General features: G+C 37.4%; 3 protein-coding genes across 3 annotated transcripts in view; all 3 read left to right on the forward strand.

Moving 5' to 3' along the window:
- LOC126611220 (putative pentatricopeptide repeat-containing protein At5g65820) overlaps positions 1-27,681 on the forward strand; it is a 46,296-nt gene that overhangs the window by 1,985 nt on the left and 16,630 nt on the right. The window lies entirely within an intron of this gene.
- LOC126611279 (receptor-like protein 44) lies at positions 4,803-6,293 on the forward strand. Its single transcript, XM_050279496.1, has one exon. It carries the CDS (start codon positions 5,194-5,196, stop codon positions 6,034-6,036), a length of 843 nt encoding a protein of 280 aa, XP_050135453.1. The 5' UTR covers positions 4,803-5,193; the 3' UTR covers positions 6,037-6,293.
- Positions 15,361-21,197, forward strand: LOC126611235 (DEAD-box ATP-dependent RNA helicase 16). The gene is made up of 15 exons (XM_050279440.1): positions 15,361-15,621; positions 15,761-15,916; positions 16,020-16,109; positions 16,199-16,327; positions 16,727-16,827; positions 17,020-17,134; positions 17,588-17,719; positions 17,892-17,957; positions 18,100-18,276; positions 19,315-19,410; positions 19,820-19,957; positions 20,173-20,255; positions 20,442-20,479; positions 20,579-20,793; positions 20,926-21,197. Exons 1-15 carry the CDS (start codon positions 15,457-15,459, stop codon positions 21,010-21,012), a joined length of 1,788 nt encoding a protein of 595 aa, XP_050135397.1. The 5' UTR covers positions 15,361-15,456; the 3' UTR covers positions 21,013-21,197.

Genomic DNA, 27,681 nt, shown 5'->3' on the forward strand with positions numbered 1-27,681 from the left:
TTTTTTTATTTGTAAGTAAAAGGTTTAAGGTTCGATTCTTGCTAAAGGAGAATTTGAACCGTATTATTGCTAATTTATTGTGAAACTTAATCCACTTCTCCACCTTAGTATAAATAATATTGTCAAATAAAAATATAAAACATATCATCTATCCTCGTATCTTTAAGGTCAAACAGTAGTCGTTTTATATGATTTTAACGTGTGTGGGGTAGGTGACTAGGTGTAGGGAGCGTGAGGGAAGATAAACCAAAGTTTAAACCATGTTTATCAAAAAATGAGGTGTGTTTGGGCAAATCTGGATCCTCTGTGTGAGGATTTCGGAGATTCGGGAATTATATCCGTTCATCGTACATTGTGATTTTAAATATTTTTATTTAAAATTAAATACAAATAGTACCTGATAAAAAATAACCGCACGATATACGATTAACGGACAAGATTTACGGATCTCCATGATCCTACCAAAAGGATCCGGAGAGGATCCTGATGATGTTTGGGGAATAAAGATCATCTTCAGATCCTCTTTGGGAAGATTTCGAAAATCCTTTAATCGTGGTCATCATTATACATTGTGCGTCAGAAATTATTTTAAATTTTGTATTTAAAATTGAACACAAATAATAGCTGATAAAAAATGACCGCATGATTTACGATGAACATATAAGATTAAAGGATATATCCCATCATCATTTATGTATATTAATAGCTCATTCATGTTTGGGTGGTTTAGCTCATGTACTTCTTAACATGCCCATATCCCATCATCATTTATGTATATTAATATTTTATTACATTAAAACAGGAAGACTTTTACGATATTATCTATAGTACGGGATGAGAGAGTGGGTTAAGCCTCATAATGGATTAGCAATAATGTGATTCAATTTGTCTTTAACGAATATCGAACCTAGAATCTCTTACTTATAAGTGAAGATGAATATCACTAGAGTTGGCAAGTAAGATCTATTAGTTTATCTGTTAAATCCTCAATTAAGGATGTATGCGACTCAATATTAGTCAGTCTCTTCCAATCCCAACTTAGTATATTTTTATGTGAATATCCTACTTATTACATAACTTTTACAATAATATTAAATATTATGTAAGCCTAACAGAATTGGCAGGTGCGTTGAAAGAAAAAGGAATTGGTAAGTGAATTGAGATTACGTCAATCACTGGATAGGAGAATTATGTAAACTGGAATCCACCGATTAGAAATTAGAATACAGAAAGTGTTCAAATATTGTACGCAATAACCTACTTTTTGTAAACTACTTTGTGAATATTCACTTCTTAAGCATACTATTGCCTAAACATGTTAGATTTTGCATTGCTTTTGTGTCAAGCAGAGTCCCTAATTTTGACCACATCTTCAAAAAAGTAAGAAAAGCAGTCAATACTAATTAGGCCAACCCCACTAACATTTCTATTCCAAAGGGATCCACAAGGAGCAGGATCACAACCACCGTGACGTCCTGCTCTAACAAAATAATACTTTGCGTAAGTTTTTCAATACATGTCATTGTTTTAATGATTAGGATGTGAAAAAAGTTAAGTTGATAATATGAGGAGTAATCTAACCGTTTATAAGCACATGTAAGAGCCCTCTTCTCATAAATGTAAGATTCATTCTTAACACGACTTTTTATGTGTGGCGAATTTTCAAGCCTAACGCATGAACCACACAAACGAGATTATGTGGAGCACGTGTGACCGTTGTGCTTCACATATGGAACAACCTGCTCTGATACCATTAAAAAATTGTGATTCCACCATAAAACGAATTGACAATATGAGATAACCTGTAAAATCTCTCCTCTCATCAATGTGAAATTCATTCTCAATAAGACGTCACGTGACGGTAAACTACCTTCATGTAAATAGCTCTAAAACATACACATGTAATCCAGTAATCTCACAGAGAACCTAATGAGAAGTACTAATCCTTATTTTGGGAGACGACGACTTAGACTTTTCGTGGCATAAGAAGTCACATTTTTATGGAGTAGGAGATGTGATGCACATTGATGACTGCACGCCCCCAAAATGGAAGGCTTTGAATACAAGCAGCGTATAATGTGCCACACAAGTCATGATTACATGAAAATTTCCAAGCATGACAAGAAGAGAACTTGCATTTGGTGATAACTTCTGTTACTTGCTAGTGTACCTTCCTGAGTGTGTCATGCTATTTTTTTGCTTATTAAATAGCACAAAATAAAGGTTCCTAATCCTGTAATGCTTCCGATTCAATGTCGGCAAAAAAATAATCCTGCGCACGGTATGCAAATAAAAGTAATAAGTGAAACGATAATAAAATCAAAATTGGTTAACGTACAAATTTCGTGATCATACCACACCATTCAGAACTTGACCACTACTCAGTCCACTATTTTGATTTCTTCTTCTCATCACTCGTCGATCATGATTTTATCTAGTTCATTACATAGCTTGAAACTATATAGGAATTAAGTTTAAAAGATTTATCAATTATCTCACAAAATTGTGTAGGAATGAAATTTGTAGACTCACCACACAAACTGAAGTTTTGTAGGACTGAAATTCATTGGCAAACTCATCACACAGCATAAAAGTTGTGTAGGAATGAGCCCTAAGTTGTATAGAAATGATATTGCTTATATAGGTACTACTTACTATAGTAATAGCTTATTTGTGACTAGGAACGTAAAAGCTGATGCAGTGTCTTCGATGCTATGCATCAGATGGAGTTATGTTTTAGCTTCGGAATCAAGTTACGACGTTCTGGGAAACCTTCTATTAACTAGTTTGATTATTACTTATATATATGTGATTTGAATCTTATTAATGTTTCTGAATGTTATTATAGTATGATTGTTCTCAATTATTGTGATTTGGTTTGAGGATTGGTTTCTGATCATCTGTGTTGCGTGGAAAATGTAATGAAACTTGATAATCATTCATGATCTGAGAATGAAGTTGTTGCTAGAAAGAAACTCGGAAAAACAAGGTAGTCGTTAGGAGCTTTTGTGTAGTTGAGCCCAACTCTTGGTGGGTACCAGGTCTGAGGTCAACCCAATGTGCACGTAACCTTTATTGGGTAATTTAAGACTAGTGACAAAGACTTATGGGGTTCATTCGTGTACTTAAGCATTCCAGATCACTACTATAGTGGTAAAATATATAGTATGGAACATGCATGTCTGGTTGTTTGTTTATACGAATTAACGAGTGCATTCGTGCATATAATTTCATTATGTATTTAAATTATGTTATTGATATTTGAGTTTTGTCAATCATATGTATGTGAGGGAATAAGTCCCTAAGTTTTCTAAGCTCACCCTAACTAAAATTTGTAAGTATAGGACTAGGCTATTCAAGAGGGTAGGCGGGATGATGTCAAATTAGATAGAAGACATGGAATTTTCTTGTATCGTTATAAGAATAGGAGTATTATTATTTATTTGTAAAATTATAAAAACTTCTTGGTTAATTTTACAAGAGGAATTATTTTTTCACACCTTTTTAGTTTCTTTATTTATTTTAATTAGCTCGCATTCCAGATTTGGGTTTTCTACGATCCCAGGTCTTGCATGACAAATCCGGTAAAATTGACGGAACTAAAGACGTTGAAACCAAACACAAATTGCTACATTAGCTTAAAAGAAAAACTTAAACGGACAAAAGAGGCAAAAAACTCAAATTAGCAAACTTAAGCATAGTTTAAGTATAAGTTCAAACCAAGCTCCCAAACTCCAAGACAACTAAAACCTTAAAACAACTCAAACTTAAATCTAATTGACGTTATCATCTAAGAAACGCTACGTTCGAACTCGACGTATTTAGCCTTAAAAAGAGGGAGTTTTAATGAAAAGTCCACAGTACGTTCACTTTAACGAAAAACAACATTTTTACACTAAAAAGTCAAATCTGGTACTATTCATTTTACTCTTTATTTTGTCATTATCGTTAAAACTCAATGTTTTAAAGCAATTTTCATTAGTTTTCCTTTAAAAAAAAATTGTAGAGCATTAGGTGGTTTTAAGGAAAACTCCAATTGCCTCAATCGACAAAGAGTGAAATCACTAACAAAAAGTTTTGAGAATCTCATTGTGGATTGCAAATCACATTTTGCTTTGTTTTCCTTCTAAATATCAATCAACTGTACTTCCCATTATTATTGTCCCTTTTAATCGATAGGTAAGAATTGTACTATATTTTACACTTCCATGGTGCTGCGGGTGAACCATATGGAGTGGCAGAGGGGCAGTCCTACCTAGCTCTGTACAATGCATTCAGCAGGGCAATTTGCTTTTTACAAAATGATCACAAAACTCTAAAATCTATTTGTGCAAAATTCTTTTTTTTCTTTTTCGTCAAACTATATGTGCAAGTGACAAACATCTAATCAGTAGGCGAAAATTCTAGAGTACGTTTATAGATGACGTGTAAAATTAAATTTAACGATGAAATATACGTCAGAAAAAATCGAGAAAATTAATGAATAAATAAATAAGCTCTTCTCTTCTTTTATCACAATCTCACCATCATCAACCGTCTCTCGTTTTCTGCCCTCGACCGTATCAGCTATCAATCGCTGGCAGAGAGAAGCCCTGCTGGACCCTGGTTCCCCATAAACTCTCTCTAAATGACTAAAATGGCCCTGGCGTATTGTCACTTTCTTGCGCCCTCATACGTGCAGGTCACCACAGGCGGGCCCCACCTCCTTCCCCAGCCCTTTGGCCCACCCACCCGCCCCCCTTCTCCCCCTCCCTCCCTCGTGTCAAACACTTCACTTTCACCACCACCAATAGCCATCACTCCAACTTAGTGCCCTCCCCCACTCTCCCCCCCTCTCTCCCTCTCTCTCCTCATCTCTTTCTCTCTCTAACACAAACGCACAGAATTGCAAACAGTAGTAATTCCTCAGCTCCTCTCTCTCTCTCTCTCTCTAAAATTTTTATATACATTTTCTTATCTGCTCTTCCATAACAGAATATAGCAGGATTCAATAACACCAACATCTCCCTCTTTTTCTTTCTAACTTTTGTTCCTAAACTGTACCCTTTCTAACATTAGAAAATTAAAATTTTGACACCAATCTCTCTCTCTCTCTCTGCAATCCCTGTCTGTTTTCCCCCAAAACCCAAAATCCCAAACCCTCAAATTTACCAAAAGCAACCAACTTTTCCACAATTTGACATTTTTGCCCAGATGGGTTCTGCTCCTGCTAGAACTGCTTCTGCTTCTGCTTCTGCTGTGCTATTGATAACGCTGTTAAGCGTCGCCGTTTTCCGACCCACCACATCAGATCCGAGCGACGAGGCGTGCCTAACCCACCTGAGCGAATCCCTCCAAGACCCAACAAAATCCCTCCACAACTGGACCAAATCCACCTTCGCCAACCCCTGCAGCGGCTTGAACTCCTACCTCCAGGGCGCCACCTGCAACAATGGTCGCATCTACAAGCTCTCCCTCACCAACCTCTCCCTCCGTGGCTCCATCTCCCCCTTCATCGCCAACTGCACCAACCTCCAGGCCCTTGACCTCTCCTCCAACTTCCTCGCCGGTCCCATCCCCTCCGACCTTCAGTACCTCGTCAACCTCGCCGTCCTCAACCTCTCCTCCAACCAATTATCCGGTCCCATTCCGCCGCAGCTCACATTGTGCGCCTACCTCAACGTCATCGACCTCCACGACAACTCCCTCACCGGCCCCATTCCTCAGCAATTGGGCCTCCTCGTCCGCCTCTCTGCCTTCGACGTCTCCAACAACAAGCTTGCTGGCCCGATTCCGGTCTCGCTGGGAAATCGGAGCGGGACCTTGCCGAGATTCAATGCGACGTCGTTCCAGGGGAACAAGGAGCTTTATGGGTACCCTTTGCCGCCGCTGAAAAGCAAAGGGCTTTCGGTTCTGTCGATCGTCGGGATCGGATTAGGAAGTGGGTTCGCGAGCTTGGTGCTCAGCTTTACCGGCGTCTGCATTTGGTTGAAAATTACAGAGCGGAAGATGGCGCTGGAAGAAGGGAAGATCAGTCACCTCATGCCTGATTACTAAGGAGGAGAAGAAGAGGCTAATCTGGTAATTTAAACCCCCAATTGAAAACCTTGAGCTAAAAAATTTCATGTATTTTTGGTTTTCTTTTACTGGTGAGAGAATTTTTGGTTTCTTTTTTGGGTTTTATTTGGTTTTTCCTTTTTCTTTTTGGTGCTTTTGATTCTCTTTATAACGTTCTCACCAATCCAACAATGTACAAAAACCCAATTCAGAACACAGTGTTTCAGTCACATAATGCATTTTTTAATTTCGCTTTCTGTCTTACTTACAATTCAAAACGTCATTTGAGCGGTATCTCAAATCAATCACGCACTCCGACGTTTTCACGAGCCGTTTCATGCAGTTTTGTCTGGCAGTGAACTAAAATATACTAAAACAACTAAGCGGGTGTTTATAGTGTTTGGGTATTGTGAGCTGGTAGGGAGACCAACAGAACCACATGGTGTGGAGATTGTCGACCTCTGAACCTCTCAAAGGCGTTAAATCTGGTGATCATTTGCCCAACATTCTGCCCCTTTATATTCTACTTGGAGTTTGATATTACTGTACCAGTTTACAAAACCATAAATTTAATTAAATAAATAAAAGTAAAAGACTGACTTATTACATTGAAATTTTAACAATAATTCACTGTTTCAAAAGCTTCACATTGCATTGATGATTATTTAGCATGTTGCATATGGATTGTAATGGTTCCCATTATTGTGGTTTGTGGCTTAATTGAATAAACTTATAAAGTGTGTTGTAGGCTCCAGCCCATTTTGTCCCCACCCAAATAATTCACGTTATCTTTTTACTTACAAATTACAATTTGATATGTTTGTAGTATACTTTTTTTGTGTGTGTGTTCTTTGTAAGTTATTTGTGTATACATGTCAGAAGAGATGCTAAGGAGACTCTTTTAAAAGTAGGACTCATCATAAACACTATGTCACCTTATGTTTTTGGCACAATTTCCGTTCTCACATTATAAAACATGAGAAGTGAGGAAACTCTCAAAGTGGAACTCTCCATCTCTACCACCTCACAGTTTCGTGTCAATATTGTAAAACATTGTAACATGAGGTGTCAGATAGTTTATGAAAAGTCTTACTTTTGAAAGACTCTTCTTAGTATTTCTCATAATCACTGTGTTAAAAACATGAGGTAACAGAGAGTCCATGGAAAGTCTCATTTAAAAGAGTCTCGTAACATTTCTCGTATGCCTGACTGTAATTGCAAGTAAGAACTCATTTATCGTTGATAAGGTGTCAGTTTTTTTGTTTTTGTTTTTGTAAAAGTCGGTCTAAGGCTCGTAGGTGAGGATTTGCAGGATTCAACTTTGTTTTCTCTTGGTTAAACTATGTAATTAGTGACCTTAAGATACTCCTAGATTTGTTTTGAATCGATGCATTGCATGTGTGTGAGGCCCTTTTATTACAAACTCTGAATTCTAAATTCTAGTAAAGCTCTTATCTCTGGCTAATTACTCGCGGGGTTGGTGGTAACGTGAACCCTATTCTTAAGCAACATTCCCATGCTAGATGAGATGTAAAATTGAAGTATGTACGGTTCGTTTGTAAGGTGTGCATTGGTGGATACTGATTAAATTGCTCGTACTTGAATGGGTGGATAATTGAACGTAGCAACATTCAGGATTAAAATTATGTTCAGACAATGTGGGAAGTTAAAAACATATAAAACGTGGTTAGCAAAGAGGGGTATATTCAAATGAGATTTTAAAAGAATTTTGAGTGATCTGTAAATCCTTGAAGTTTGAAGGAGTTTAATTGAGTTTTATGAAGTATGTACGGTTCGTTTGTAAGGTGTGCATTGGTGAATACTGATTAAATTGCTCGTACTTGAATGGGTGGATAATTGAACGTAGCAACATTCAGGATTAAAATTATGTTCAGACAATGTGGGAAGTTAAAAACATATAAAACGTGGTTAGCAAAGAGGGGTATATTCAAATGAGATTTTAAAAGAATTTTGAGTGATCTGTAAATCCTTGAAGTTTGAAGGAGTTTAATTGAGTTTTATAAACTCAATGTATTTCAAGTGAATTCTAAGTGGATTTAAATAGAGTTTGTGAGTCTTTTACCATTGATTCAGGTGGATTTCTATAAACTTTATAAATTTCAAAATTGACCTTAAATAACTTTGTGATGTCGTGAAATTACTACGATTCAACATCAAAATTACATATGATAAACAAATTAGAGGTCGAAATCACAACTAATTATGTGAAAAACCATGGCATTACCATATGATCTATCCTCTTAAAAAAACCAATGCTTAGAGACTACCAGATTTGTCTCCAATGAAGTCACTAGCCATCACTGCCTGCAAGCAATTACCGGTATATTGAGATACATCGTAGGATACACGCTCGCATAAACATGTGGGCTTGTGTTTTATGCAAGGACAACTTCCTGTTTAGAGAATGGAGGGATGATCAAACTTCTTGGTTATCCAGTACTCAGTAGTAAGGTAGGGAGACTCGGATCTAATTGTGGTTGAATGAATGGAAGTGATAAATGAGACTTTTGTGATTTGGATGCGGCATGTCGTCTGACGTAGAGGAAGTTGGGGGTAAAGATGGTGAATTGGGAGAGCAATTGATTGTGATGGTGGAAGTGATAAGTCTAAGAAAATATCATGAGAAATAAGGAAAGATAAACTAAATCAAAATCTCAAGGAAAAATGTAAGATTCGTTATGATTTAATTTATACTATAAACTTTCATAAAATCCACTAGTTTTAAAAATCTTATCAAATCGTCACTCAGAATTATGGTCTGGTGGTATTCATCTTCACTTGGAAGTGAGAGGTCTTAGGTTCGAATATTGTGGATGGCGAATTCAATATCAAATTAGACTACTCATTATGTGGTTTAGCCAAACTCTCTATCTCATTAGTATAAAAATGTCGATGTACTAAAAAAAATAAAAGAATCTTACCAAATCAATGATATTTTGAATACACGTGAACTTTTATAAATCCATTTAAAATATTATGTTTGATTCTTCAAACAAATGATATTATCTATATTAAGGGGAGAGGGTGAGCTAAACCTCATAATGGACTATCAATAATATGGTTCAAATTCGTTTTTGGCAAGAATCGAACCTAAGACCTCTCACTTACAAGTGAAGAGGAATACTACTAGACCGTAGTACTAAGTGGTAAAATCTTATTTAAATACATCTAAAATTCCATGAATTTTTAAAAACTTATTTGAAATCCTGATTGATACCTCTACTATATACTTTTAAGTGCTATTTTAAAATTTTAATTGAATAACATTACATTTTAAAACTCTTTTAACTTATTTAGTTAAAATTTCAATTGAATACACTCGCCACCTCAACCCAACTAAAATGGACAAAGATCCTATGGAGAGGAATTTAGTGACCAAAGGGATCATCGAAGGGTATGTCAAATTCCTTGAACATTCAAAACACTTGGTAGACCCGCCAGACTTGTCCGTGTCTAATCAAAGAGTGGCTGATCTGATCTGATCCAATGGTTGTGGAGATGCTAAATATTATGTTTTTCAACTCACACCGAAAGCAGAAGATGGTCAAATGAGGTTTCATTCTTCTCATTGAACGGGGGTCCTCCTCCTAGAATGGCATGCATTACATCATGGGGATGGGGCCCTTGCAATGGGTTGATTGTGATTCTTTCAACTTGTGCAGTTTCCCATTTAATTTTTCCTTAATTTTGTCACTAGAGATTGGGAGATTTTTCAATGTGTTTTGATCACAATGTGGTACACCCAATGTAATAAAATAATTAATTGAAAACTTGATAAAAGAATTTCAACCAATTATATCATGGCACTTGGTATACCGGATTGTATTTCTAACACAGTCAATTTTTTTTACTTTAAGATTACATCTATTTTGTCACTTGAATAGAATCTCAAGTGATGTTCCTTGCACTCCTCTCCTAATTTTGTCTCTTAAATCTTTTTGTTTGTACCATATTTAAGGCATCCGTATTTAAATCTCGTATAAATACTCGGGGGACTCAAATGTAATTATGTAATAAATGAAGGGGCAAATATGTAATAAGTGATGAACCCTTATTCTATAAAAGGACTCTTCACTCTCCTCATTAGGGGAGGTCAAGGTTTAAGCCATGGGAAGAGAGAAAACATTTCAGAGATGACAAACACAGAAAATAGGCTAGAGAGCACACTGCCTCTAGCATTCTTGTATATTCACCATTTAGAGTGAAACAATACGAACATCAGTGTGGATGTAGCCCAAACATTGGGGTGAACCACGATACATCTTGTGTTCTTTACTTTCTTGCAGATTCACGGTCGGATTTATGTTGTTCCAAAACCTCTCCGGTTTTGTGCATCAACATTTGGCACCGTCTGTGGGAAACGACACGAAAAGCTATGTCGGTTCTTTTTCATTTTTTCATCTCACCACCGTGAGACCTCATCACTGTCCACCGTGAATCTGCAGAAACCCAAGAACCAAACACCTGCACAGTCATTGCAAAACCCATGTCTTCCGCTTCAGCTCCCGGTCACGGTAGCATCGATGGAAAAACAATCAGTTTCTCTCTCTCGTCTCAGAATCCTTCTTAATCTTTCGTCAACAGACACACAGAGAATAAACAAATCCTAAAAAAAAAATAACATGAAAAAGTTGATTGGTCGTCGGCTGCTTTTAGATCTGACTCGCCGGACTGTCCACGCCGCATATCTAGAGACTCCGACGTCGACGGTGGGGAGCGACGCGCGTTTCGATCGGAATCGACATCATCCACAACCCTATCATCCTCTTCATCAACAAGTCGACCTCCTGCCTCGACTCCACCAGCGCATTCATGATGGTGAAAGTCCTCAAGCGAATCACTCAGAGCGGGAGCATTGTCGTGATGTCCGTACACCAGCCAAGTTATCAGATCCTCGAACTCCTGGACCGGTTACTCTTCTTGACCCGTGGTCAAACCGTTTACAATGGTTCCCCCGCCAACTTACCTTCCTACTTCGCTGAGTTCAAGTACCCGATACCCAAGTCCAAGAACCTGACTGAGTTCGCCCTCGACGTAATCCTAGAACTTGAAGGCTCGTCCGGCAGGACCAAGAGCCTGGTGGAGTTCAACAGAACCTGACAGAGCAGGGAGCACTCCAACCCTAACGACGCGTCGTACAGAGGAGCCTCCGACGCTCGACATGTCATTCTTCTCCAAGAGGCGATATGTGCGAGCATTTCTCACGGAAAGTTGGTATTCGGAGCCACTAACAACAACCCAAGCTTGAACTCGATGGTTCCCATATTCACGAACCCAATCTGGGTCGAGATGGCGGTGCTTGCCAACCCTTCGATGAAAAACGCCAGAAGAATGTCGAAGCTCTTCGGTATCCAACTCGGCACCGTCATGGTCACCAGATTCATCCTCGCCACCATGTTTTGTAACCTCGACAACTCTCTAAAAGACGTACAAGAACGCCTCAGATCTGCAGTGGTCCTCTTCCCACGGCAATGATGCCTGGATCTGCAGTGGTCATTTTTCCAACCTAATTGGGTTGCAATGAAAAAGACGTAATGATCAGTAAGATAGAGCACATGGGTGACATTGCAAAAGCAAGGAATAAAGAAAGCAGACCATAATTTCATCAAAAAGAGAAAAAGATAGAAGGTTTTCTGAAAAAGAAAATTTGACTCCTATTAGTTAAAATGGCGGTTAGTCCCTCATAGTAATGTGGGCAGGGCCATTGGCATAAGTTTTGTTTCTTTTGATGCATTAGTGCAAAAGATCAACACAGAATGCGCTATTTTCCAGGGTTCTGGATGGGTAGGGCTTGCTTTAGACAAAAAGTTGAAGGAACTCGTGGTTGAAACCACTGCAAATCAAATGAGGGAAACGCATGTTCCGCCCATTTTATGAAAAAGCTAGGGGAAAAACGGAGATAAGATTCTTTCCTTATAATAATTATATTATTATCTCTGGTATTGTCTGCCATTTACCCCCTCAAAAAAAAAAAGGGCAAAATGTCGGCAAGCCCAAAAAAGTGGGCTGGAATGTTATGTGGAGGGCGAAGGCCCATATGCCCAAAAGAGCCAGGCCCTATGGCTTCAAACTCCAACCTCCATCCCTCCATTTAAGGTTCACCCTCTATTATCACCAACCAGGTGATCAAAAGTACGTTCAGTACTCCAAAATTATTCGACAACCTGCCGCTATTATCACCAACTAGGTGATCAAAAGTACGTCCAGTACACCAAAATTATTCGGCAGCCTGCCGCTATTATCACCAACTAGGTGATCAAAAGTACGTCCAGTACACCAAAATTATTCGGCAGCCTGCCGCTATTATCATCAACTAGGTGACCAAAAGTGTGTCCAGTACTCCAAAATTATTTAGCAGCCTGCCGTTATTATCACCAACTAGGTGATTAAAAGTACAACCCGTCCTCCAAAAAATCATACATGAGCATTACTCATGACAATCACCATCATATATGAGCATCAATCATGTCAATCATACGTAAACATTCATGAGCATCACGTCAATCATACATAAACATTCATGAGCACACTCATGTCAACATTCATGAGCATCATTCATGTCAATCAAACATAAACATTCATGAGCATCACTCATGTCAATCAGCTTCGAAAGTTTCATTTGCAGAGTTCCAGCTTCGAAAGCTTCATTTACAAAAGCTCCAGCTTCGAAAGCTTCATTTACAAAAGCTCTAGCTTCGAAAGCTTCATTTACAAAAGCTCCAGCTTCAAAAGCTTCATTTACAAAAGCTCTGACTTCAAAGCTTCATTTACAAAAGCTCCAGCTTTAAAGCTTCACTTTCAAAGCCTCACCTATAAAACTTCACTTTCAAAGCTTCACCTACAAAGCTTTAGTGCATGGTATACAAAGACCACCTCCGAACAACCGCCACTTCGGCCCATACATGGATTGAATTTGAAGTCTCCAGCCAACATACTCTATTGATTGAAGACTTGATGGACTAAACTATGTACCATATATTGTGCTTCTGCAATTGGGTCTCATGAAAAATACTTGGGGGACTTAGCCCATTATTTATGTACTGAGGAGCGAACCCTTATTCTATAAAAGAGACTCCCTCGCTTTCATTAGAGAACACCCATTATTCATGTATTGAGGAGTGAACCCTTATTTTATAAAAGGGACTCCCTCACCTTCATTAGAGAGAGACTCTTAGCCCATCACTTATGTATTGAGGAGCGAACCCTTATTCTATAAAAGGGACTCCCTCACCTTCATTAGAGAGCATCGCCGCCAGCTGAGGAACCGCCTCGCCGCGAGCATCACTCATAATCCATCACTTATGTATTGATGAACGATTCCTTATTCTATAAAAGAGACTCTCTCACCATCATTAGAGAGCATCGCCGCCTGCTGAGCAACCGCCTCGCCGCGAACATCGACTCTTAGCCCATCACTTATGTATTGAGGAGTGAACACTTATTCTATAAAAATGACTCCTTTACCTTCATTAGAGAGCATCGCCGTCAGCTGAGCAACTGCCTCGCCGCGAACATCACTCATAACCCATCACTTATGTATTGAGGAGCGAGCCTTTATTATATAAAAGGGACTCCCTTACCATCACTAGAGAGTATTGCCGCCTGCTGAACAACCACCTCGCCGTGAGCATCAACTCTAGCCCATCATTTATGTATTGAGGAGCGAGCCCTTATTCTATAAAATGGACTCCCTCACCTTCAACCCCACAAGCCGAGCAGCCTCGCAATATGTGCTACTTCTAGTTGAGCATCATTTCACATTGAGCACTACCTCATATCGAGTATCAGTTCTAGACGACATCTAGTTACTTCGGCCCACACATGGACTGAATTTCAAGTCTCCAGCCAAAAGACTCTCTTGACTGAAGACTTGGGGGACTACTTTTTGTACCATATTTAAGGCCTCCATATTTAGACCTCTTATAAATACTCGGGGGACTCAAATGTAATTATGTAATAAATGAAGGGGCAAATATGTAATAAGTGAGGAGCCCTTATTCTATAAAATGACTCATCACTCTCCTCATTAAGGGAGGTCAAGGTTTAGGCCATGGGAAGAGAGAAAACATCTCAGAGAGGGCAAACACAGAAAATAGGCTAGAAAGCACACTGCCTCTAGCCTTCTTGTATATTCATCATTCAGAGTGAAACAATATCAACATTAGCGTGGACGTAGTCCAAACATTGGGTGAACCACGATACATCTTGTATTCTTTACTTTCTTGCAGATTCACGGTCGGATTTATGTTGTTCCAAGACCCCTCCGGTTTTGTGCATCAACACTTTTTATTTTATTTGTATCGTCCAACGTTGACTAGAAAGAAAAAGAGAGAGAATAAGTGAAAAGAGAAGCGCATAAATTACTCTCAAAATATTTGTAGTTGCAACTTTAATCCATGTTTCATGGCCACTTAGTACTATGTAGGGTCTAGTGATATTCGTCTTCATTTGTAAGTGAAAGGTCTTAGGTTCCATTATCGTCAAATGCGAATTTAAATCACATTATTACTAGCTCATTGTGAGGTTAAGCCACTTCATCTCTCTTAATATAAATAATATTGTTGGTTCAAAAAATCCATGCTTCGTGATCGGGAGGACCAGTGGGTCGGACCATACTTGATTCTTCTGCAACGTCAATAATCACAATTCTCTATATTGTAAACAATAATTAAACATTATTTACGCAAAAAAGAAAATGACCAGTTTAATTATCTATCATATTACATTGCATAAATAGAAGATTTTCAATGTTTTTTTTTTGGGTCCTGCTACTATGGTTCGCATCACTCAGTAATAATTTTTTTTTTATGCAAGTTCTAACTATTACAAAGATCTATTGAATCTTTATATTTAAAATCTAACCATGATTTTTTGGACCACTTACTGATACGTACCATGAAAGAAAAATCACTACTTCTTAGCCCAAATGGAATATGTGGAGCTTCAACATATTTTGTTGACAAACGATAACGTTAGTGAGTTAAGTTATTAATTGTTAGGAATGAGGAGAATCAATGAGGATCGAGTTTGCACCAGAGTTTGCAGGAGCCAATGTGTATATGAGCAAATTATAGGGTATTAGTTTACCTTTAGGAATAATTTTTGGTGAGTTGGTAAAAGTTAATAATCTTCTAAATGATGGCAATTGGCAAAGACATGGGTACGAAGAACAATGCGCGGTTACTAATTTTTTTATTTTTTATTTTGACAAAATGGGCCGAGCACTTGAAACTTCTGAACGCTTGAATTTGGCCCACATAGCCCATCTCTCAATTTCTACAAAAACGAATTAAAACCATAGAAAAAAATGCCCTTCTTTTATTTACTTTTCTTTTTGCTCGCTCCAAAACCAAAACCCTAAACCCCCTGAGAGCTCGAGCTCAAAGACTACAGACTCCCATGGCTGAAACCACAGAAAAGCCGCCCAAGGAAATTGAAAGCGAAGAAGAAGAGGACCAGACCTTCGAAACCCTCGGGCTTGATGGTCGCCTTATCCGTGCCCTAAACAAGAAGAAAATTCATAAGCCCACGCCCATTCAGCAAGTCGCTATCCCTCTCATCCTTGTAAGTTTTCTTTCCCCAAATTAGTTTGATTTTATTCTCTGTTTGGATTCCTAGAAAATTTCAGGAAATGGAAATTGAATTCGAGGTTGAAACCGTTGTTAATTTTACTGTTTTTGTTGTATTTGGAAATGTGTTTCAGCAAGGTAAGGATGTGGTTGCTAGGGCAAAGACTGGTTCTGGGAAAACATTTGCGTATCTGCTTCCGTTGCTTCAGAAGCTGTTTGCTTCTGAATCAAAGAAGAAACTTGCTCCCAGTGCAATCGTTCTCGTGCCTACTCGGGAACTCTCTCAGCAGGTTTGTGGATTTTGCTTAATTACCCGGTTCCAATTGATTATGCCCTTTTGTATTTCTCTGTGTGTTTGATTATTGAATGCCAATGTTTGTGGCTCATATGCAGGTTTATACAGAAGTTTCATCATTGATTGAATTCTGTAGAGTTCCATTGAAAGTTGTACAGTTGACAAGCAGCATGCCTGCTCCTGATTGGGTGTGTTCACCTTTTACCAATTATATGAAACGAACACGTGCGGGTGATTCTAAAACCATTTTGCTGACTCTCTACAATTGTTCTTGCAGAAGACGGCTTTAGCTGCACTACCTGAGATTCTGGTTACTACACCAGCTTGCATAAAGAAATGCTTGTTAGATGGTGTTCTTCAACCAGCTTCCATTGATGATTCACTAGAAATTCTCGTTCTCGATGAGGTGAGGGAACAGTTATTGTCACAGATGCACAAACATATTTGTCAGTTGTACTTTAGTGATGGAATTCATATTCATTGCTTGCTGCCCCAATAATTTTGTTCACCTTCAAAGACTATTTGCTCCTACACTGATTCTGTACCTGATAGCTTATGCCGTATGCGTTATTGACAAATATTGTATTAGTCCTTGTATAGAGTAGTAATTGTTACTTGAAAACTCTGCTGCATTGTTGTTTTACATGGTTTTAGAATTTATAGGTGCATTGAATTTATAATTTTAGCACTAATGTATGGCTGGTAGGTACTATTACGATATTCACTTTTTCCCATTGCCAAGTTTTGAAGATTGTTTACTTAGTATTATCCTATTGACCAATCACTAAACTGTGTTTTGTTTCAGGCAGATCTTCTGTTGTCATATGGTTATGAGGCAGATATAAAAGCATTTACACCTCACATCCCTAAGCGTTGTCAATGTCTTCTTATGTCTGCCACCGCAAGGTTTGTTATTTACAGAATATCTGCACCAATATTATTTTCAGAATCAGAAACTTAGGAGTTGATGTTAAGGATGATGAATTTGGTTCCATTATTATCTCTAGACGGATCAAAGGTGGATTTTACCATTTTTTCACCTGAGGTTTTTACTTTGCAATCTGCTATTGATACCTAGCACATTTTGACACTTGGTAGTGATGATGTTGAAAAACTGAAGAAGCTGATTCTGCATAACTCTTACATTTTGACTTTACCTGAAGTTGGAGATATCAAGGATGATGTCATCCCGAAAAATGTGCAGCAATTCTGGGTAAGAATCGTGATGCCTTTAACAGGAAATCACATGATCCCAACATTCTTTTGTTTCACCATCTTTGCCAAAAGTGCTTTATGATTCATAAGTTTATGATGCATTCAACATAGAAGTAATAGTTCAGTTAGCACAGTCAATCTGTATATTTTTTTCATACTATAAATTACTGAAACATGTAACTCTATAACCATTTAGATTTTTCAGGTATAAATACTACGCTTTGTTTTGCCCAAAACTGTTTATTTTTATTTTTAAGGCATGTCTACTTCAGTTTAGTTTGTCATCTTTCTTTTATGCTATCACCTATTAATAAGTTCTCTCTCTTTAGGTAACAGTGATCTTATGGGTTTTTGTGTGTTTTTCATTGCTTTGTGTATCTTTTATTTGTGGCAATTGAGTTCTTGTTGAAACCAGACCTTTATGTGTCTATGATCTTTCTTTTTTCCTTAGATATCGTGCAGTTTTCGTGACAAGTTACTGTACATACTGTCCCTCTTGAAGTTGGAGCTGGTTCAGAAAAAAGTTCTGATATTCACTAATACAATTGACATGGGGTTCAGATTAAAACTATTTCTGGAAAAGGTATTTAGATTTTTTTCAGATGCGTAATGTTTTTTTCTTTCTAAAACACAATCCTTCGGAGGGAGGGAGGGGTTGATTTATGCATTTATATAAGTCTAACTGCCTTTACACTGCATAATCATAACTTATCATCCATCTGATTTTTTTACTTTGTTATTGTCCATTTTTGCAGTTTGGAATCAGATCAGCTGTTTTAAACTCAGAGTTGCCACAAAATTCTCGTCTGCACATTCTTGAGGTTTGCCAATATCCGAATCTATTTGTATTCCAGTCTGTTCATGTTTTGTGGTTTCCTATGTTATGGGTTAGAGTTATTTCTCAGGTCTACCGTTTGGAGAATTATGTTTTACGAAATCCTTACAACTGTAGTTTGTCAACAGGAATTCAATGCTGGGCTTTTTGATTATTTGATTGCGACTGATAAAAGCAAATCACAAGAGAGTGAAGACAAGGCGGAGAGTAGTATTGAACTAAAAAAATCTAGAAAGCATGCTAAACATAAAGCTGACTCTGAGTTTGGAGTGGTGCGGGGAATTGACTTCAAAAATGTACACACGGTATGTCATTACTATTCTTGTTGGTGTGTTTTTGCAGGCTATCATTCTTTAAATTAAACTTTGACCGGGGTAGTACTAGGATATCATGTATGCATCCTGGATTTGAACTCGACAGCATTGATTTGGTAAAATCAAATTCACATTTTAATTGCTGGTTTTTCATTCCCAAGAATATTTATGAATATCTGTTACTTTGAAAGTGTGTCTTCAAGTTACTATCTTGAAAGATTGTACAATGTCCCGATAACTGTACTACGTATCTATCACTTACTGGTTGCAAAGCTGACCATTTATTATTTGGAGGGAGAATCTGGAGGAAATATTAATCTTATGTTATCAAATAGTTATAGCTGAAAATTGGTGAAAATTCTGGATCAGCGAGTTTTTCTTCAGTTCATTCTTTATTTTGATAGCTAGGAGTCCCATAGGGCTAAAATTTACGTTTGTAACTTAATTAAGAATGCCAAAGGTTCAAGATTCTTTCCACGATCACGTTGGCCACCTAGGCCATTTTCCTAGAATTCATTAAGTTGATAACCATTTCTTGTGCCTTGTCAGTCTGAGGTGGGAAGATATAATTTATTTAACTCGTTCACCTAAATGTCACAATATACGTCAGTATATCCCTTTGGGTATTATATAAGAGTTACAGTTTTCTATTTAGTTATATATTGGCTTGCCATAGTGCTCCTTATTCATGTTGTTTGCACTTGTGATTTCCTCACTGCATACCCCTATTCGAAATGTCTCTTTTTCATGTTGTGATTGGAAAGAATGTCTTGGTAATTCAAGTCATGTTGGGCTTCTGCTGTTTCAGGAGCTGATGATTGTTCCTTGAGTTGCTAGTTTAGTTTTTATTTTATTTTATTTTATTTATTTTTTATTAAGGTGGACCAAGCTCACCTTTAATGAAAATTTGATTCCTTTTATATTAATGAAAGATTTCTTTGTTTTCTGTGTGTTAAAAATTATGTTATCAAATATCATGCTCAGTCAGCATTCTGTTTAACCATACCAGCATTTTATTCTTCGATGCAGGTTGTAAATTTGGATATGCCTCTAAGTGCTGAAGGATATGTTCATCGAATCGGACGTACAGGAAGGGCATATAGTACTGGTGCTTCTATCTCCCTTGTGAGTTTGTTACTCAATGATCATTACATCATTAACACACCCCGCCCCACTCCATTTTCCCTTTTTAAATAAACCAAATAATCTGAATTTCACACCCTGAACCTTGTAGTAACCCCATGCATCCTCTGTGGAGGTTTTCAAGTTCCTTGGGACATGTCAAATATAACCATAGCTGGCTGTTCCAGTGAACCCAAAAGGCTTGTACTATTACTTTTGTTTGTTGTGCGTGCGTGTGATGCAACCACATATGTTCTAAAAAGATTTCTGTATAAATTTAGGTTTGTGTGTTTCATCTTGCCTAAGACAAGTGTATGTTTAATGCCTCCATAGAAGAGAGTCAACAATGATAATTATGATGATCTTATCTTGTGGAACATTTTCTCATTTTAATCTTTGTTTCTTGTAACAGGTGTCTCCAGATGAGATAACAATCTTTGAAGAAATAAAATCCTTTTTGGGGGATGATGAGAAAGACGATTCAAACTTAATTGCTCCATTTCCTTTACTGACCAAGAACGCAGTGGAGTCTTTACGATATAGAGCTGAGGTGATTGTTCTGATTCATTTATCTTTCATGGTTCCCTTTGTCTTTTCATTAAGGTTTCATTGGTCATCTCACTTTTTTTGCTTCCTGAGTTGAGACATTGTCGTCCTGCTAAGCATAAATTTCCAACTTTCAATCACCTTGTTTTGCATCATTCAAATTCCTAATCTGACACTGACCGGAGCAAGATCACTGATGATAAACACCGACTTTTATAGGATGTTGCAAAGAGTGTGACAAAGATTGCTGTCAGAGAATCGCGAGCTCAAGATTTGAGAAATGAAATTCTCAATTCTGAAAAGTGAGTATATACCATTATTGCTTTCTTTATCTGTGATTCGGTATGAGGCTGTGGCCGTTTAAACATTGGGTGTAACTACTTGTGTTTTTTTTTTAGTTCTCTGTTTTCCAGCCTTTGCTATCTCTTCACTAACCTCTCTAAGACGACTTGTTTTTGTTTTCTAACGGTCTGCTTCTATATTTTTAGGTTGAAATCTCATTTTGAAGTTAATCCAAGAGACCTAGGTATTGTTTAGTTGGATGTATCAAGTGTCATTATGCTCCTTTCAGTACCATTTCAAGCTACAAGATTTAAGCATTACTAATTTTATTATTTGTGAGCAGATCTGTTGAAACATGACAAGGTTCTCAGCAAGAAGCCCCCCGCTCCTCACCTACGTGATGTGCCTGATTACCTGTTGGACGCAACTACTAAAGAAGCCAGCAAGACCGTTAAGCTTGCTAGAGCTGCAATGGGAAATCCCAAACCTGCTCGCCGTAATGGATATAAGAAAAAAACCAAAAAGAACAAGGACCCCCTCAAGACTTTCACCACGGAGGTACTTTAGCGTTTGTTTATACGTAAATTCTTTCATGATTTTAAGTCTTATCTGTTTCACTTGGCGTCCCAACCACTAATGGGCAGAGACAAGAATTGGTTGCTAATGTATTTTGTAATAATCTGATGCCAGGGACAAAAGAGAGCTCGTAGGGGCGGGTCGAAGGCAGAAGGAAAAGACGGCAATGACAACCATAGACAAAAGAAGAGAAGGGCGTAAGTTATCTTTTGATTTCATCCATATGTACCTGTCTAAACAGAGAAGCAACCAACCAACTCCCTCAATTTTGTATCAAGCAACCAACCTCCTTTATTCAACTACCCATCTGCAGTGTACTTAAAGTGGGCTCAACTTCTTTGTCCAGTTATACAATCTTACCCACAAATTTTGTTTTTGGTTTAAAATTGATTGAACTGATGGTTACAAATCACAAATTGCTGAATTGATCACAATCAAATAACGTCAAATTGCTGAATTGATCACAATCAAATAACGACGATGCGTGGATTGTTTTTCCTGCAATTAGGTAAAATGATTGATGTTTGGTTGCTGAAACTTAATTATTGACAGATGTATTGATCTGATATCGACAAAAGAAAGATGATATAATGTTGAAAACGGATTATTTCAGCATCAAATGTCAAAGTCGTTGCAATGTTAATTCCAGCACATATGTAATTGGGTAAATTAATAGTATATTGTATTTAGGATATTAGAAGATCCTTTAACTATACAATTGTTTTACTTACCTCCTTGATTTACTATAAATAAAGGCCTAAAGTTTGAAAAATAATACATAATTCCTCAAACCTATTTTTCATTTCTCTCCTTTTGTCTTTGACGCACCTTCCCTTTCCCTCTCTAATTATTGGCCACAACACAAGTGATCTTTTTGCAATTGAAATTTGTGATTGCATAATTTCAGCATTTTTTATTTTTTATTTTTGTTTTGTTTAACATGTGGTTCAACTTTTGTTGTCTACATTTAATTGATATTTAACAACAAAATTGTTTGGTACAAAGACAAGTCACAACTCACAAGGTAACCGACTCCGGTACGATTCCGATTTGCATTTACTCGGAGGACCACTCTTGAATGATACTCCAATTCCCTCTCGTGATATATATAGCAATCAATGGCTCTTTTAAGATTGAGTAGTTGTTCCTTCTCAATATACTTTATGATCGATTCGCATAATTTTGTGTTCATAATCGAAACTATTTATATTATAATTTTTTATAGAAATTGTTATTAGCACTCCAAAAATCTCATTATACAATTCTCACAAATTTATTTCTCTTTTTAATTATAGAAAGTTTGGAGTGCTAATTGAGATTTTTAGAATGCCAATAATAATTCCTAATTTTATATAAAAATCAAATTTACACAAAAAAATAAAAATAAAATTAAGGTTATTTATTCAATCAATTTTAACAAACATGTAGACACAGAGGTGCACCGCCATCGAGGCCATCAGTGGCGATGGCCGCTCCGTGATTTTTGTATAATGCCAAGATGATCCTCTCCGAATCATTTTGTGAGGATTTTAAAGATCCTTTAATTGTGTCTGTTCATCGTACATCGTGCGGTCAGAGATTATTTTAAAATTTTTATTTGAAATTAAACACAAACAGTACCTGACGAAAACTGGCTGCACGATATACGATGAACATGCACGATTAAACAATTCCCGAAATCCTTACATAGAGGATTTGGAGAAAATTCTCATCTCTACTAATTAATAAAACACTTATTGTCAACCAAAATCCTATGAAATTACCAGTTTAACCTTCTAATTAAAATATAACATGAATAAGAAATATGGGGTAGAAATGTAATTTCACACAACCAAATTTTACCTTTTTTTCTTTCAAAACCACATGTACATGTAATCATAACACATCTCTAATTAAAAAAATAAATAAAAAAAAAAACTTTCCACTCCCACATTCTCTATCACTCTCTTCCTCTCTCCTTCTATTTCAAAAACAAAAATAAAATTTTCTCACACACTTGTACCCATATGCTAGTTCCTAATAATGTACGGAAGGTTGTAAGATTTTAGCTATGGGGTTATTTATACATATTCATACCTTGTGGTCCCCCAAATAAATATAAATAAGTTTTTTTGTCAAATAAATGTAAAAATAATTAAAAAAAACCACAAATTTTGGGGTCCAATGTCAAAATGGAAGATGCATCCAGCCGACATTAGATTTTTTTTTTTTATCTAAAAAAAAAGGCCCAAAGTTTAGAAAAAAAGGCCCAAAGTTTAGAAAAAAATGTATTACACATAATTTAGGTTACAGTTAAAAAATTGGCCTACCAAAATTTAGGTTTTAAACTAACCCAATCATTCTCCAACGGTTGCAAGTGGCCCTCTACCCATAGTGGGGGAGATGAGTGTTGTCTTGCACCACGGCGTGGGTTCGAACTCCGTCGGTTCCTTAATCTAACAATTATATCGTTTAAAAAAAAAATAAATAAATCATTCTCCCATAGTTAGGTCTAATTAAGTTTGGGTTAAAACATAAGGGCAATTTTAAAATTTTAAATACAGTAAATGCAACGGCTGATCAATGCCCAGCTATATAGGAAAACACAAATAATTCGGAAAAAAAAAAAAATCATCTAGTAGGCTTTGATATTTACCTAGGGTCCCTCTGGTATTCAAACAACCAAAAGAGCAAATGTGAGAAACAATGGACGACAAAAAAATCAACAGCTCCATTTGAACACAAGGTGGAGTCCAAAATTACAAGCTAGCAAGTCAGCCCAACGGACAAATTGATGAACAATTGAAAGAATTATATACAAGTTAGATGAAATGGAAACCGGTTTAGCCTCAGTTACTGCAGCAAATGGAGAAACAACAATTCTTTGCAGGCATCAGGAATGCCAGGAAGACACCGGTGACTGCATCTTGAATCCCCGACTTTCTTGAATTTCTTCCATATATGGATGGATGACCATCAATTTTGTATTCGGACAAGCCATGTTCAAGAATTTCACAAGAGTTTTTCATCTGCTTTATGACCTCTTCCATGTTCAATGAGACTTTTTTGTGTAAATGGGTTTTGAATTTTGAGGGGTTTTAGGTCAATTCACATGATTTTTTTGTTATATTTGAATTTTTTTTATAATAAAAAGTGACATTTATAAAATTGGGTATTAAATTTTGCTATTAATGACAAATACTCGTCAAATAAGTTGTATACAATCCAATCCAAAAACGAAAAAAGACATGTTATAAACATTTGTTTACTGCATGACACTTGCTAGTTTAGGAACAATTTGATAATAAATTGACACATTTTTAAGAAATGATTTTCACACTGTTATTTCTCCTTCCTTACGCATTCATCTTGATCTTTAACATTTGTATTTAATGGCGGAACCAGAAATTATTTGGTGGGTGGGCTAAGCTAAAATTATCACTATGAAATCAAATGCTTAATTTTTTTTTGTTACCTACATAAAGTTATATAACAAACCTGAAATTAATAATTTGAAGTAAGAAATTTATAATTTTTTTTTCTAGGCTTCTAGCCTTTAAAATTTCAAATGAATAAAGTAAGTATAGAAGTTTTAATTTATTATTATTAAATTTTAGCATGGTTAAAGTGATGAGTTTATTTAACTCTTATTTTTTTGCCACTTAGTACTATGGTCTAGTTGTATTTCTCTTCATTTGTAAGTAAGAGGTCTTAGATTCGATTCTTGCCAAAAACGAATTTGAACCACATTATTGCTAGTTCATTGTAAAACTAAGCTCACATCTTCTCTCTTAGTGTATAACCCACCTCTTCTCTCTTAGTGTATAACATCGTTTGTTAAAAAAAAAAAAAACTCTTATTTTCCCTAAAAATAGATATAGGATTTAGACTTTTCATTTGATAGGTGGGTTGCGACAATTAAAAATCATAAAATAACCTAGATGATTAGTATTTGTAAGTTTAAAGATGCTTTAAAAAATTCTTGCCAACCAACTAAAGCCCCTCCTTCCCACGATCATCTCACCAAGCCAAAATGCTTTTGTGGGAGGCCGCCAAATACTGGACAACATCGTCATCGCCCACGAGGTATTCCATTTCCTCAAGCTCTGAAAGACCAAGAGGAAGTTCAAGCTTGGCATCAAACTGGACATGAACAAGGCCTACGATAGAGTTGAATGAGACTTTCTTGAAGCCAAATGGGGTTTAGATGATTGTGGGTGGGGCTTATTATGAGTTATGTCACGACTGTGGAGTTTTCGGTGTTACTGAATGGAAGTCAGGGTGATTGCTTTAGGCCGACTCATGGCCTTCTCTAGAGGGATCCAATCTCCCCATATTTATTCCTTATCATCAGCGAAGTCTTGTCCCGGTTATTCATGCATGCTTCTGAGACGGGTTTTATCAAAAGAATCAGGATTAACGCCCACGATCCTACATTATCTCACTTATTATTAATGGATGATACCCTGATTTTCTTGTTGACCTCAAGGTGAAATTGTGAGAATGTGGATAGGCTGCTGAAGACCTATTGTCACGCCTCAGGGCAGGAGGTCAGCACCCAAAAACTGGTTGTGTATTTCAATGCTAATACACCCCTGTCTGTTTAGGATGAGCTATGTGGGATTTTGAACATGACAAGGGTGAAGGATCCTGGAACCTACCTTGGAATCCTAGCGGGGTGGGGGAAGACTAAGATGGTGACTCTGTCTTATATTAAGGATCGGGTATTGTCGAAAATTCAAGGGTGGAAGAACAAATTTCTTTCACAGGCCAGTCGCGAAGTGTTGATTAAGGCAGTGGTTCAGGCGGTGCCAACTTACCCAATGAACGTTTTCTGTTTCCCGGATAGGCTTTGCAAAGATATTGACGGGGCAATCGCGAAATTCTGGTGGTCGAATTCTGATAAGGCACGGGGCATCCACTGGATTAATTGGCGGGGGCATGGGGATGCCCAAGTGTGATGGCGGTATAGGGTTTAAGAACTTTGGGGACTTCAACCTCACTTTTCTTGCCAAACAGAGTTGGTGTCTTATCCAGGAGCCTAATTCATTATGGGCTTGGGTCTTTAAAGATCGGTATTTCCCAAATTCCTCGTTCTTGGAGGCTAAAAGGGGAGGCTGAGCTTCATGGATCTGGTATAGTATTATGGAAGGACGAGATGTAATTATGAAAGGTTCTCAATGGTATGCAAGTTTGACTATGGAAAGATTTCTAGGTCCTACGTATTGCGGTTGGTCAACCTATTCCCATTGGCAATGGCGCGGTGACTTTGGAGTAGACGGTAGAGTCAATCATCAATCACGAGGCTTGTGCATGATAGTTGGATCCTATTTGTAATGTCATCTCAACGACAGATAAAATGGCAATTGAGAGTTCTCATTTTGGTGATCCCGAAAGGCCTGACCGTCTGGTTTGGCAAGAAGAGAAAATGGGGAGATACACGGTCAAATCAGGTTATCAATGGATCCTTGGGCAAAGACCACCTCGTGTAGGTCTTATTGAATCAATTAACTCGAATGTTTGGAAGTTGATTTGGGGAATACAGGCGCCTCCCAAGATGTGAAACTTTATGTGGCGTAGAGTTCGTGGTGCTATTGCCACTTCCGGAACTTGTTTCGGAGAAGATGCTCCCCTTCCCTTACATGTCCAATTTGCAGCAAACATGACGAGTCAACTGAACACCTCCTCATTCTATGCCCATGGGTGGAAGCGGTTTGGGTTGGTGGCCCCCTTGGTTTTCAATTGGACTGGAATTTCATTTCATTGTTTGATGCTTGGCTTCTCGGGGTGGGAAATGGGAAATATGGATCTAAATTGGAAAGGGCGAGGTCTCTCACACTGGTTGCATTCTCCTGCTGGTTCATTTGGAGATCCAGGTGCATGACACTCTTCGAACAACACCAACTGTCGCCCTCAAATACAATTACTGCCATCAGGATCGCGTTTGATTGCTTCTTTTTGGCAACGCCCTGCTTGCCTTCGTCATCCAAATTTGGTTAAGGTCAATGTCAATGCCAGTTGGATGTCGGGGGATTCTCGGGGTTTTGCGGGCATTGTTATCCATGATGCCCATTGCAGATGCATCAAGGTGGCTCGGGTGGAAGTTATTGCTTCAAGTGCTCTTATGGTGGAATCCATAGCGATTTGGGAAGGGTGTGCCCTTGCTCGTTGAAAGAACAAGCTCTAAATTGTTGTTGAATTTGATTTAAAGCGAGTGATATCCTATCTTAATGCTGGCTTGAATTGTACTCCTTGGGAAGTTCTCCCCATTCTAAGTCGTGTCTTGGCTTTGGGAAGTTCTTTCCAGGCTTGTACTTGGTCTTGGATCTTAAGATCAGCAAATGCTACGCGGACTTTGTTGCGCAATTATGTGTGGGTCGAAAGACCTCCATCCTTGCTTGTGGGAATCCTTAACAAGGATAGTCTCTCATGCTCCCCGTAGGTTGTTTTGGTTAGAAAGCATTGGATTGACGTGTTTGCCGTTGCTCGGCTACGTCTTGTAACCCTTACATCCCTCTTGCCTTCTCGTTGTTGGTTTCTGTCAGCCTTTGTGGCTCTCTCCTTGTAATTTGGCTTTTGCCTTGATTTTATGAAAGTCCAATTTCCTCAAAAAAAAAAAAAAAAAAAAAAAAAAAAAAATATATATATATATATAAATAAAGAAAAAAAGAAAAAAAAGAACTAAAACTTCTTCTATGCTTTGCCTATTGGAGCCTTGTATTTGGCTCTACCAGTATTTGTATTTTTTTTTGAGAAGACTAGTGTTTGTATTCAATAAATAAAAAATAATTACAAAACATAAAATAAAATAAAGTATCGAAATTGTTTCTCTATTTTTCTTTTGTGTTGAGTTAGGCTCGAATGGTAGTATGCTTGGACTGCCCAACTAAA

Source organism: Malus sylvestris, chromosome 2 (genome assembly GCF_916048215.2).
Source record: "Malus sylvestris chromosome 2, drMalSylv7.2, whole genome shotgun sequence".
NCBI classification, from domain to species: Eukaryota; Viridiplantae; Streptophyta; class Magnoliopsida; order Rosales; family Rosaceae; genus Malus; species Malus sylvestris.

Bases quoted from the DNA above. Each gene is read 5' to 3' on its own strand.
- LOC126611235 (XM_050279440.1), top strand. From the start codon at position 15,457: ATGGCTGAAACCACAGAAAAGCCGCCCAAGGAAATTGAAAGCGAAGAA. The intron at 16,110-16,198 runs GTGTGTTCACCT...TTGTTCTTGCAG, and splicing joins GCATGCCTGCTCCTGATTGG to AAGACGGCTTTAGCTGCACT. The intron at 16,328-16,726 runs GTGAGGGAACAG...GTTTTGTTTCAG, and splicing joins AAATTCTCGTTCTCGATGAG to GCAGATCTTCTGTTGTCATA.
- LOC126611279 (XM_050279496.1), top strand. From the start codon at position 5,194: ATGGGTTCTGCTCCTGCTAGAACTGCTTCTGCTTCTGCTTCTGCTGTG.